At 41.4% G+C, this 14,324-nt stretch overlaps 1 protein-coding gene across 6 annotated transcripts in view; it reads left to right on the top strand.

Annotated features, from left to right (window-relative positions):
- Positions 1-14,324, top strand: part of SVIL (supervillin) — a 229,754-nt gene that overhangs the window by 184,098 nt on the left and 31,332 nt on the right. For all 6 annotated transcript variants that reach the window (XM_027593384.2, XM_027593388.2, XM_027593385.2 and 3 more), the window contains one exon: positions 4,317-4,464. In XM_027593384.2, coding sequence (XP_027449185.1) covers positions 4,317-4,464 — 148 coding nt within the window. The remainder of the gene's footprint in view (positions 1-4,316; positions 4,465-14,324) is intronic.

Below are 14,324 nucleotides of genomic sequence, written 5' to 3'. Positions count from 1 at the left end.
TGTGCACTGACAAGGGACTGAAATCACTGAAGGAGGGGGCAAAGCCACAATTCTTTAACAGTACACAGAATTCTAAAAAAAAAAAAAAAGCAAGTAGTACTGATTTGTCACTTTATTGCTACTACTTAATCTGTGCTCTTATAATTTCTTTAGTTTAACTAGATGTGAATAAGATAAAAATTTAAAAACCAGATCACAGGGGCGCCTGGGTGGCTCAGATGGTTAAGCGTCTGCCTTCGGCTCAGGTCATGACCCCAAGGTCCTGGGATTGAGCCCTGCATGGGGCTCCTGGCTCAGCGGGGAGGCTGCTTCTCCCTCTGCCTCTGCCTCCCCCCCTGCTCATGCTCTCTCTCTCTCTCTGTGTGTCTCAAATGAATAAGTAAAATCTTAAAAAAAATAAAAATAAAAACCAGATCACAGTATTTTCTATCCATGAAGCTCTCCAGTTGTGGGAGAATTTTACCCTTAAATCTGTACTAGTTCTAGGAAAACATGTTAGATTTGCTCACTCTTCTTGTATCTTGTTGCTGTCTGTGTCAGCAACATGTGGGAAGAGTTGCAGTATGCATCCTCACTAGGCATACAGAAGCAAACCTACCAGTAGTGATGCAGTGACCTGAAAACATTCTTGCAGATTGATCCTTTGCCTAACTTCAAACTGTGTCCTACCAAGTCCCTGCCATCCCTAAGACCTACCTTCCTTCCCAGCTGTCCAGCTGTTTTCACTTTTTCACTGCCTTCTACACACACACACACAGGTACACGCAGATGCTTATTCCTTCCCCTCACTGTTTCCATCTCTCTGTACCACATTCATGGGATCTGCATTTGAAAGAGTGGAGGACAGTTGGAGTAGGGCGTCTATTCATATTGTGTCCCAACTCTCTTACAATTCCAGTCAATCCCAAACATCATCCCCTAAACCTAGACAAGCCTGGAAGATGGCACAATACTTATTATAATATATACCACGTCCTTCTCTAAACAAGGAAAGAAAAACTTAGAAGGGAAAAACGAGACAAGACAATTATGAAATGGAAAGCTAAAAAAAAAAAGTCAATGGACAAAGATGTGTGTCTTGTTCTCACATTTTGAGTTCAAAAGTTTAATAGCAGCTCGTGAGAAATTGTATTAATCTTCTCAGGGGATAAAAAAGCTGTGTATTTCTTACCCCACTAGAGAGCCATCTGAAGTCAGAGGAATTAGGGGACCTAAACCAACCTCACTAAGTAGCAACATTAAGAAAGAGAGGCAAAAACCTTTATGTTTAACCTTATCATTGAGAGGGGAGTAAAAAAAAAAAATACTCCTTGACAAAGATCCGGCAAACTACTGGAAGCTTCTAACAGCTGTATCATTCCCGGCCTCGTAGCTTCCATGTTCCTGCAGGAGCTCCTGGGGAATCTGAGTGCTTTGGGAACTGGAGTTGTGGATTCAGGGAATGCCATTTTTTTGAGTCATGACCCACACCCTGCCACCACACCCGGGACTTTGGAGATGTGTTACCAAGTTTGGCAGAACTAATGATGTCTGGATCTTTGGAGAAGAAAACTTTCTTGGCACTTCATATATTTTTTCAAAATATTTTAAGCCAAGTGCTACACTGATTTGATTAAAATTCACTCCTGAAACTTCATTTTCAAAGAAAATGTATTATCTTTTTTTGAATTTTGATGAGGTCTTCCTGGCAAGTCAACCTCAGAGTTTATTTAATAAGAGTATTTGATTCAGAGAGTTGCTTGGAATTAGGGTCATCTCACCAGTCGTAAGTGAAAAAGTGAAGGAAAAGGGTTTTTAACTTTGGGATAATATTTTATTTTGATAAAATTTAAAACTTACCAAAAAAGGGCCCATGATAGGGCTCTCTCATATACCCTTTACCAGAGCCACTGACTGTTAGCATTCGCTCACCACCCCTGCCCTGTCTCCTCTCTTCCCTCCACCCCATCCCCTGCCACCACTGCTGACTTCCCCCTTCCCCTTCTGTCTCATATACACATACATGATATACATGGTTGGGGCTGCCCTAACAGAACGCCACAGACTGAGTGGCTTATAAACAACAGAAATTGATTTCTCACAGTTCTGGAGGCTGAAAGTTCAAGATCAGGGTGCCAGTAGATTCTGTGTCTGGTGAGAGCCTGCTTACTCTTCGTTGATGCTTGCTGCATCCTCACATGGTGACTTTCCTCACGTGGTGGGACGAGCAGGGGAGCCTTCTGGGGTGTCCTTTATAAGAGTGTTACTCCTCTTCAGGAGGGCTCCACCTTCCTGACCTAACACCTCCCAAAGGCCTCACCTCCTAAGACATCACACTGGGGATGAAGTTTCAACATATGTAATTTGGGGCACACAAACATTCGGTCTAGCTCACTTCATAACCACAATCCAGTGACGAAGGTGAGGAAATGTAACACTGATGCGGTGTTTAATCCATAGCCCATTTCCAGCTGTGTCTGTTCCCCTCCAACCATGTCCCTTCTAGCCCCCCCGTCCCTTCAGGAAAAGAGTTTTTAACCTAATTTAAATTACCAAACGTCTCAAAATCAATTCTGGCTGTGTTGCTCTGTAGAAGAATTCTGTAAAGGATTCATGAACTAGATGATGGAGAAGTCCATGTTCATGGCTTAACCCGAATGTGGCCCATGCAGATATGTTTTATGCACATCTCTCCCGGAAAGGAAAGAAAGAACCTGGAAGGTGATAACCTTCCATCATTCCAGTGTTTTAGGAAGATGAACTTTGCCAATCTTTACTTTCTTGCTGAGTGAATCTAGAAGTTTTTTTTTCTGTTGGTCAGTTAAGTCAGTTGGATGGACTTCCCCTCAGGGCTCTCCTGGTTTTCTGACTTTGGTCAGTGGAAGGTCTACGATCACCTGGACCTTTGTTGCTTCTTATCCAAGGAAAAACTCCTAACAAGGGAAGAAGATCTGGGGAACCCACCAGAAGAGGTTAAGGCAAAGCCCCAGCAGGAACGGCCCACCTCAGGTCTGAGAAGGGGCTGAGGTTAAAGCCAAAGCACAGAGCCAGGAGGCCACACCAGTTTAGGGCCCCTGTCATAGAAGCAACCTTGCGGTGGGCAGCGGAACGAGCGAGGGAAGTTCCTTCTGCTCTGGGGAAGAGGCTTTTCCTCTCTTCCTTCCTCTGCGCTCGATCCCACAGCACCTGGCCCTGCCTCTCTCCCTGTCCCGTGCTCCCTAACACTTGATACATTTTAAATTTTATCAAAATAAAAAATTATCAAAAAATTAAAAAGACCCTTTCTTTCATCTCCCCCCTCATGATTTGTTCCGAATTTGACCCTAATTCCAAGGAACTCTGAGAGGGGTTGGTAGTGAGAGGAGGGACAGCATGGAGGAGGAGGGAAAGCAAACTCTGTCCTGCCAGCGTTGAGGGCCTCCCGCGCTGGGGTCGCCCGCCACCGTCATCCGCACTCTCTGTCCCTGGCACGCCGCTTCCCCTCCGCCGCATTCCGTACTCCACCTGGTCCAGCTCCTCCTACTCTCACCTCAGCCCGGTCCGTCCTCACTCCTCTCTCTCCTCGCCTCCCGCAGTCCCCGAATCTCTTCCTCCCAGGCCAAATGAGTTCACCAAGGCCTTAGAAACTGAAGAGGCAGGTATCTCCAGAACCCCATTAGAAGCTTCTGAAAGCAGTTTTTAGGTAGAGATGTTAGTCCGTATGTAGGTTACATCCATAGCACGATTCATCCTCAGTGTCAGACACACTGTGACCCAGACGCCCCTTTCGGGGGCTGACCTGCTTCCCTAACTGACGTTAACAGAGTTGTCTGGGAGAAAGCATGCTGAGTTCCAGAAAACCTTCTTGGAGCACACCTTATTCCTCTACTCAGCTTTCTCTTTTATACTTGACCGTGGTCCTCGTGAACGGAAGTGGGTAAGATTTTCTGGATTGACCATGTCTTTTGTGAGAATAGATGGATAAAATTTCCTAATCAGCTGAGTTTAGCTAGCTCAGTAAAACCGAGCAACTTTTAAATTGATGGCATGAAGAGAGTCTCTATTTTTGTTTATTTATACAAGGTATCATTTTGGTGTTCCAGTATTCCAAACGAATGAGTGAAAAAAAAAGATCAAAGTTTTAACCTAAAGTTTCAGTGTTGTTGATGGTGATCTCTCACCCAAGCTGGAAGTTAGAACGGCAAACCCATCTCAGCTAGAACGGTTACAGACATTTTTGGACAGTGTAGTGCTCCTGTTTGTTTGCCTGCTTTTCGGCTCACAGAATGCTGCATGTTGAAGTTCACAGCTCTGTCATTTCCCTGTCCCGTTTTCTCCTTGGCACACTTCGTAAACAGCGGGTCACAGAAAGTCGAGAGAGCCAGATGACTATCGAAGAGAGGAAGCACCTCATCACTGTAAGAGAAGAAGCCTGGAAGACAAAAGGCAAAGGAGCAGCCAACGACTCCACCCAGTTTACAGTGGCTGGCAGAATGGTGAAGAAAGGTCAGAATGTGTGTGTGTGCATGCATGGGCTTGTGGGAACAGGTGTGCATGCGGAGGGGCGGGGGGCACACACTCTGTTGCCCGTGGAGGGGAGGGTTGCTTGTGATAACTTAATTTAAAAAATCAAGCCATGGTCTTTTTTAGTTTTTACTCTTATTGAAGTTGTGTAAACATTTTCTGGCTAGATTTTGTGAGCTAGTCCTACTGAAAACCTTTTCTTCCTAAGTAGCATCATCTTTATGTAGGAAGTATAATTCAGTTAGTGACATTTCAAAATTTAGCCATTTGGAAGTTGAGCACAGGTTTCAAAAAGCAATTGCAAATCATCTAACAAATCTTAGTCCTTTCCCATAATTGCTTTTAAATTATTTTCATTTTCTTGCCATCTGGCAATCAGTTAACCCAAATAAGGCTTTGTCAATGAAGAACGAGTTTATGTCTTCTCTTTTTTAGAGTAATTTCTAGGTCCCTTTCCGTCAAACCAGAGTTCGCCGGCTTGCAAACCCCTAGTTTCAGATAGGTTTTAATAGGTGTTTAAAAGATGTATGCCATTCTGAGGAAGTGGGATTCCCTGCAGACTGTCACTTGTTTGCCGCTGAGCTCTTAGAATTGATTTGAAGCCAGTATTGAAAGATTTATGAAATTGACTGATGCCTCACATGGTCAGTGAAGTCACTTTATGCCTTACGAGGTCAGTAAAGCTGTGAGGGTCCCTATCTGGTGGGAAAAGGTTAAAATCTGGGGTCCCTTCATCACCTATCTGCATATACCTTCATTTTCTAAGGTATTGTTTAAAAACAAATTTCCTGACTTGGTGGTAAAAGCGCTCACACGCACTTAGAGCTAACGTACGTTGTCATCAGCTTTCTCAGTTCATGCTTCTCTTTCCTGGAAACCTTTCAGAATCCTCACTTATAAATAGTGCCTAACTCATTGTAGGCACATAATAAATATTTGCAGAAGGAAGGGCAGGGAAACCCTGAATTGTGATTAACTCAAATCTTGGTGGAAGAAAACAGAAGACAATTTGCTCCTACCAAACGAGGTAGTCATTGCATATATTCTTCATCAGATCACAGACCTGTATACTCATGTTAAATGACTTTGGCCTGAGCCCCATCCCTGTGTTAACAAAAGCAGACCCTGAGGCCCACGCTGCTTAAGAACTCAAGCTGGGAACTTGAATCAAAGTTCCGATCTTCCAACTTTTAGCCTGGACTTTCATCCCGATAACTTTTTACTTTGGTTTCTTTCTTCCTCTTCCATCTTAAAAATTACCATTTGTTTGTGAGCAGACCCTTATTACCAAATACACTGCCCTTGTGCGTAGTGATGTCAGAGGAAATGGATTTGTTCTCATGCCGGTTTGGAGAACAAGGTTAGAGAAGTTCTTATCCCTTAGTGTAGGAGTTTGCTTTCACATTTCTTGAACAAGTCCAGGATCTTTATTTAACAGGTGCTACATGGCTTGCTCAGGAAATAATTTTCTTGTACTTTTAATCTAATGAAAAAACTGTATCCTGTTTTTCTAATATTTTTTACCACTTGCTGAGTTACATGTTTCACTGGAATCATCAGCTCTTTCTGATTTGCAGTCATATGGCATCCAGTGTGCTACAGTCACACACTGCAGAATAAAATAGCCCCTTCACCACAGCCACAGAGACTTCTCAGCTCAGCGGGTTACTACATACCAGTGAGTTGCTGAGAGGTGTGCTATACCCTGATTTTCATTCCCTCACTCCAGAAGACTCTATTCTCCCCTCGCTTCGTTAAGACGTTTTGATGTTCCTAGACTGTATGTACCTAACAATTAGTACTCTAGTTCCCGTGGTATTCTACGATTCTCCTGAAAGGAAAGTGCTCAAAATACGCCTTTGAATAAGAGAGCTATGAAAATGTCTCTGAAGAGACATAACCAGGTGACTGGTTATTGCAGGTAGAATCACTGAGAAGAGGTATGGGGAGTGCTTTGTTTAACAGTGTCCTGTCATTTAAATTTATATGCCCTCCCCCATTAGGGAGAAACCCTTGCCTATAGTTGGGAAAGGGATGTCCCACCAGCGGGAGCTCTTGCATGTGTTGCTGCCTGAATGGGCAGCAGGGGGCGCCCCGATGGTCCGGAGGGCCAGGTTTCCCTGAGCTCTAAAGCTGATTTCAACTGTACCTCCTTTTAGTAGGTGATGATTTACGGTACCTGTACTGCCTGTGATACCAAATTTTACTTTATTATCTTTCAAGAAAGTGTGCTTTCTCACCGATAGAAACCTTTTGTGGGCTTGATAACTGAAATAAATGTTTTAATTTTTATAGACATCATCAGGCAAATATATGTACCTATTAAATACTTCCAGAATATCACCTAAAACTGAAGTTTTAAACCACATTTCAATATTTTTCTTTAAAAGTTTTATGCTATTATACATCCCTCTCCAGCTAACGGAAGGAGCAGAGCAACTCATTCATTTATTTTTCCTAGTGAGCGATAGTGAGTTGCATATTCTGCAAATGCTGTTCTTTGAGGGATGCTTAAAGTGGCAACGTCATCTAATGATTTCACATCTATTACAAATGAATACAAAGAACGTTAACATCTCATTTTGTTCTTTGTAAATGCACTAAACACTTTTCTTTGCAATCCCTTCTACGTAGGTGAGGGAAAAAGTACTCATCTTTGTCTTTATTAAGGTTTCTTGTTCCAACCAGATACCCTCTCTGTGCTGGAATGCCTTTCTTTCATGTGTCCCTAACCTTTATACTTTTAAAAGATTCCCTTGTTAAATGTATGTGAAGGCATATTGCTAGTTCCCAGCCACACCTGAGATGGATACAACCCTTCAGCAATCATAGATCAATTTAACTGTATCCTCTTTTTTGTCTTTCTTCTAAAAGGTTAGTACTCCTTAGGCTATCACTCAACGAAATCACACTCTGCTTGGGGCACCTGGGTAGTTCAGTTGTTAAGCATCTGCCTTCGGCTCGGGTCATGATCCCAGGGTCCTGGGATCAAGCCCCACGTTGGGCTCCCTGCTCCGTGGGAAACCTGCTTCTCCCTCTCCCACTCCCCCTGCTTGTGTTCCCTCTCTCGTTGTCTCTCTCTGTCAAATAAATAAATAAAATCTTAAAAAAAATCACACTCTGCTTGATGTCCCCAAAGGCCAAACTGCCCCTACCTTGTCTCAGCCTGCAGGAGGACCCCAGTGCCAGGGGTCACTTGGCAGCTGGTGTGACACGGCCCATTCTCCACTTCCTCTGTGGGATGTGGTGCAAATGTACTTTCTCTTGAACTACCTCCACCACCCTAAAGGGCCTTCAGGACTCACAACTCCATGTGTTCAAGTATATTCTGATGCCTTACATACTCTTCTATTCCATTTACGTGTTACGGGCACATTTTCTCAACTGTCTTCATTGTTCATTTTGGAGTGGCAGCTTCACTGCCATTTCAGCTACTGTAGTCCTTAGAAACTACAAAACTGTGTCTACACCTACAGTTGTCCTACGTAGCCACAATACCTGCTGGATGTATGTCATGTGCACACGCATGCATGTGTGTAAAATCTATAGGTTGTAAGGTTTACATTGGGACTGATGGAGATCCAGCAGGGTCCTGGGAATTTCCAGAAGTGATCCTGAGATACTAACTAGCTTCTTTTTTTTTTTATTTAGATAAAAACGTCTTCATTTATAAAATACAAGTAATTCTTATGGTGCTATGCCAATATGGCAATATTTATAAGGTGATACTGAAATACTTGGATTTTTTTTCTTTTTTTTAAATTTTTATTGTTATGTTAATCACCATATATTACATCATTAGTTTTTGATGTAGTGTTCCATGATTCATTGTTAGTGCATAACACCCAGTGCTCCATGCAGAACGTGCCCTCTTGAATACCCACCACCAGGCTAACCCATCCCCCTCCCCTCCTCCCCTCTAGAACCCTGTTTGTTTTTGAGAGTCCATCGTCTCTCATGGTTCGACTCCCCCTCTGACTTACTCCCCTTCATTCTTCCCCTCCTGCTATCTTCTTCTTTTTCTTTTTTCTTAACATATGTTGCATTATTTGTTTCAGAAGTACAGATCTGTGCTTCAACAGTCTTGCACAATTCACAGCGCTCACCATAGCACATACCCTCCCCAATGTCTATCATCCAGCCTGCCCATCCCTCCCACCCCCCGCCACTCCAGCAACACTCAGTTTGTTTCCTGAGATTAAGAATTCCTCATATCAGTGAGGTCATATGATACATGTCTTTCTCTGATTGACTTATTTCACTCAGCATAACACCCTCCAGTTCCATCCACGTCGTTGCAAATGGCAAGATCTCATTCCTTTTGATGGCTGCATAATATTCCATTGTGTATATATACCACCTCTTCTTTATCCATTCAGCTGTCGATGGACATCTTGGCTCTTTCCACAGCTTGGCTATTGTGGACATTGCTGCTATAAACACTGGGGTGCACGTACCCCTTCGGATCCCTACATTTGTATCTTTGTGGTAAATACCCAGTAGTGCAATTGCTGGATCGTATGTTAGCTCTATTTTCAACTGTTTGAGGAACCTCCATACTGTTTTCCAGAGGGGTTGCACCAGCTTGCATTCCCACCAACAGTGTAGGAGGATTCCCCTTTCGCCACATCCCCGCCAACATCTGTCGTTTCCTGACTTGTTAATTTTAGCCATTCTGACGGGTGTGAGGTGGTATCTCACTGAGGGTTTGATTTGGATTTCCCTGATGCCGAGCGATGTGGAGCACTTTTTCATGTGTCTGTTGGCCATTTGGATGTCTTCTTTGGAAAAATGTCTGTTCATGTCTTCTGCCCATTTCTTGATTGGATTATTTGTTCTTTGGGTGTTGAGTTTGAGAAGTTCTTTATAGATTTTGGATACTAGCCCTTTATCTGATATGTCATTTGCAAATATTTTCTCCCATTCTGTCGGTTGTCTTTTGGTTTTCTGGACTGTTTCCTTTGCTGTGCAAAAGCTTTTTATCTTGATGAAATTCCAATAGTTCATTTTTGCCCTTGCTTCCCTTGCCTTTGGCGATGTTTCTAGGAAGAAGTTGCTGCAGCTGAGGTCGAAGAGGTTGCTACCAGTGTTCTCCTTTAGGATTTTGATGGACTCTGTCTCACATTTAGGTCTTTCAACCATTTGGAGTCTATCTTTGTGTGTGGTGTAAGGAAATGGTCCAGTTTCATTCTTCTGCATGTGGCTGTCCAATTTTCCCAACACCATTTGTTGAAGAGATTGTCTTTTTGCCATTGGACATTCTTTCCTGCTTTGTCAAAGATAAGTTGACCATAGAGTTGAGGGTCCATTTCTGGGCTCTCTATTCTGTTCCATTGATCTATGTGTCTGTTTTTGTGCCAGTACCATACTGTCTTGATGATGACACCTTTGTAATAAAGCTGGAAGTCCGGAATTGTGATGCCGCCAGCTTTGCTTTTCTTTTTCAATATTCCTCTGGCTATTCAGGGTCTCTTCTGGTTCCATACAAATTTTAGGATTATTTGTTCCATTTCTTTGAAAAAAGTGGATGGTATTTCGATGGGGATTGCATTGAATGTGTAGATTGCTCTAGGTAGCATTGACATCTTCACAATGTTGGTTCTCCCAATCCATGAGCATGGAACGTTTTTCCATTTCTTTGTGTCTTCTTCAATTTCTTTCATGAGTATTTTATAGTTTTCTGAGTACAGATCCTTTGCCTCTTTGGTTAAATTTATTCCTAGGTATCTTATGGTTTTGGGTGCAATTGTAAATGGGATCGACTCCTTGATTTGTCTCTCTTCTGTCTTGTTGGTGGTGTATAGGAATGCCACTGATTTCTGTGCATTGATTTTATATCCTGCTACTTTACTGAATTCCTGTATGAGTTCTAGCAGTTTTGGGGTGGAGTCTTGTGGGTTTTCCACATACAGTATCCTATCATCTGCAAAGAGTGAGAGTTTGACTTCCTCTTTGCCGATTTGGATGCCTTTGGTTTCTTTTTGTTGTCTGATTGCTGTGGCTAGGACTTCTAATACTATGTTGAATAGCAGTGGTGAGAGTGGACATCCCTGCCGCATTCCTGACCTTAGGGGAAAAGCTCTCAGCTTTTCCCCATTGAGAATGATATTGGCTGTAGGTTTTTCATAGATGGCTTTTATGATATTGAGGTAGGTACCCTCTAGCCCTATACTCTGAAGAGTTTTGATCAAGAAAGGATGCTGTACTTTGTCAAATGCTTTTTCTGCATCTATTGAGAGGATCATATGATTCTTGTTCTTTCTTTTGGTAATGTATTGTATCACGTTGATTGATTTGCGGATGTTGAACCAGCCTTGCAGCCCAGGGATAAATCCCACTTGGTCATGGTGAATAATCCTTTTAATGTACTGTTGGATCCTATTGGCTAGTATTTTGGTGAGAATTTTTGCATCCATGTTCATCAAGGATATTGATCTGTAATTCTCCTTTTTGATGGGGTCTTTGTCTGGTTTGGGGATCAAGATAATGGTGGCCTCATAAAATGAGTTTGGAAGTTTTCCTTCCATATCTATTTTTTGGAACAGTTTCAGGAAAATAGGTATTAATTCTTCTTTAAATGTCTGATAGAATTCCCCTGGGAAGCCATCTGGCCCTGGGCTTTTGTTTCTTCGGAGATTTTTGATGACTGCTTCAATTTCCTTAGTGGCTATAGATCTGTTCAGGTTTTCTATTTCCTCCTGGTTCAATTTTGGTAGTTGATACATCTCTAGGAATGCACCCATTTCTTCCAGGTTATCTAATTTGCTGGCATAGAGTTGCTCATAATATGTTCTTATAATTGTTTGTATTTCTTTCGTGTTGGTTGTGATCTCTCCTCTTTCATTCATGATTTTGTTGATTTGGGTCATTTCTCTTTTCTTTTTGATCAGTCTGGCCAGGGGTTTATCAATCTTGTTAATTCTTTCAAAGAACCAGCTCCTAGTTTCGTTGATCTGTTCTACTGTTCTTTTGGTTTCTAGTTCATTGATTTCTGCTCTGATCTTTATGATTTCTCTTCTCCTGCTGAGTTTAGGCTTTCTTTGCTGTTCTTTCTCCAGCTCCTTTAGGTGTAGGGTTAGGTTGTGTATTTGAGACCTTTCTTGTTTCTTGAGAAAGACTTGTATTGCTATATACGTTCCTCTCAGGACTGCCTTTGCTGTATCCCAAAGATTTTGAACAGTTGTGTTTTCATTTTCATTGGTTTCCATGAATTTTTTTAATTGTTCTTTAATTTCCTGGTTGACCCATTCATTCCTTAGTAGGATGCTCTTTAGCCTCCATGTATTTGAGTTCTTTCCAACTTTCCTCTTGTGATTGAGTTCTAGTTTCAAAGCATTGTGGTCTGAAAATATTCAGGGAATGATCCCAAACTTTTGGTACCGGTTGAGACCTGATTTGTGACCTAGGATGTGATCAATTCTGGAGAATGTTCCATGGGCACTAGAGAAGAATGTGTATTCCGTTGCTTTGGGATGGAATGTTCTGAATATGTCTGTGAAGTCCATTTGGTCCAGTGTGTCATTTAAAGTCTTTATTTCCTTGTTGATCTTTTGCTTAGATGATCTGTCCATTTCAGTCAGGGGGGGTGTTAAAGTCCCCCACTATTATTGTATTGTTGTCAATGTGTTTCTTTGCTTTTGTTATTAATTGCCTTATATAATTGGCTGCTCCCATGTTCGGGGCATAGATATTTACAATTGTTAGATCTTCTTGTTGGATAGACCCTTTAAGTAGGATATAGTGTCCTTCCTCATCTCTTATTACAGTCTTTGGTTTAAAATCTAATTTGTCTGATATAAGGATTGCCACCCCAGCTTTCTTTTGGTGTCCATTAGCATGGTACATGGTTTTCCACCCCCTCACTTTCAATGTGGGGGTGTCTTTGGGTCTAAAATGAGTCTCTTGCAGACAGCATATTGATGGGTCTTGTTTTTGAATCCAATCTGATAGCCTGTGTCTTTTGATGGGGGCATTGAGCCCCTTTACATTCAGGGTAACTATTGAAAGGTATGAATTTAGTGCCATTGTATTGCCTGTAAGGTGACTGTTACTGTATATTGTCTCTGTTCCTTTCTGATCTGTGCTGCTTTTAGGCTCTCTCTTTGCTTAGAGGACCCCTTTCAATATTTCTTGGAGGGCTGGTTTCGTGTTTGCAAATTCCTTTCGTTTTTGTTTGTCCTGGAAGCTTTTTATCTCTCCTTCAATTTTCAATGACAGCCTAGCTGGATATAGTATTCTTGGCTGCATATTTTTCTCGTTTAGTGCTCTGAAGATATCATGCCAGTCCTTTCTGGCCTGCCAGGTCTCTGTGGATAGGTCTGTTGCCAATCCAATATTTCTACCATTGTACGTTACATATCTCTTCTCCTGAGCTGCTTTCAGGATTTTCTCTTTGTCTCTGAGACTCGTAAGTTTTACTATTAGATGTCAGGATGTTGACCTATTATTATTGATTTTGAGAGGGGTTCTCTGTGCCTCCTGGATTTTGATGCCTGTTTCCTTCCTCACATTAGGGAAGTTCTCTGCTATTATTTGCTCCAATATACCTTCTGCCCCTCTCTCTCTTTCTTCTTCTTCTGGGATCCCAATTATTCTAATGTTGTTTCGTCTTATCGTATCGCTTCTTGCTCGAATTCTGCCCTCGTGATCCTGTAGTTGTTTCTCTCTCTTTTTCTCAGCCTCTTTATTTTCCATCATTTGGTCTTCTATATCGCTGATTCTCTCTTCTGCCTCATTTATCCTAGCAGTTAGTGCCCCCATTTTTGATTGCACCTCATCAATAGCCTTTTTGATTTCGACTTGGTTAGATTTTAGTTCTTTTATTTCTCCAGAAAGGGTTTCTCTAATAACTTCCACGCTTTTTTCAAGCCCAGCTAGTATCTTTAAAGTCATGATTCTGAACTCTAGGTCCGACATCGTACTAATATCCGTATTGAGTAGGTCCCTGGCTGACGGTACTACCTCTTGTTCTTTTTGCTGAGGTGATTTTTTTTGTCTTGTCATTTTGTCCAGAGGAGAATAGATGAATGAGAGAAGAAAATGCTAACAGGTTAACAACATCCCCAGCAAATATACTGTATACAAATCAGAAAAAACCTGAAACCAGGGGAAAAGAAAGGGAAAGAAAGAGAAAAGAAAGAAAGAAAGAAAAAAAGAAGATTAAAAACAAAAACAGAACAATACAAAAAAAACCGAATACGATCAAATATGATCAGGATAGTGCATAGATCAGTGCCACACACTAGATTTTGGGTGTATTTTGGTCTGTTAGAAAAAAGTGCCTCCTAAAATTTTAAAGGAAGAAAGACATATATGTACAAAATAAGGGTTGATACAATGAAGGGATGGAAGATGACTGTAAAGATGAAAATTATAAAAGATTTTATAAAAGGAATTGATAAGATAAGTTGTTTGAAAAAAATAAAGAAGATTTAAAAAAGAAAAAGAAAAAAGGGAGAGAATGTGATCAGGCAGGAGACTAGAACAAAGCCCTACACTAGTGATTTAGGGTATATTTTGATCTGTTAGAAGAAACTGTATCTCAAAATTTTAAAGAGAGAACAACTTATATATATATATGCCAAAAATAAGGGTAACTACTATGAAGGGATAAAATATGACTAAAAATGAAAAATAAAAAATGTTTTTTTTCAAAAAGGTATTGATAAGATGTTGGTTGAAAAAGGGAAAAAGAAAAATAAAAAAAAAAAACAGTTAAAAAAATTAACTTTGATGAACTAATGAATCATGGTAAAAAAAGCCATGAATTCTATGTGCAGTATTCCCCTAGCGCTGGAGTTCTCCCGTTCTCCTTGAGCGGTAAACTTGGTCTTGGCTTGCTG

Source organism: Zalophus californianus, chromosome 9, assembly GCF_009762305.2.
Source record: "Zalophus californianus isolate mZalCal1 chromosome 9, mZalCal1.pri.v2, whole genome shotgun sequence".
Lineage (NCBI taxonomy): Eukaryota > Metazoa > Chordata > Mammalia > Carnivora > Otariidae > Zalophus > Zalophus californianus.
The sequence above is the reverse complement of the archived record's forward strand: the minus strand, read 5'-3'. Positions and strand labels throughout refer to the sequence as shown.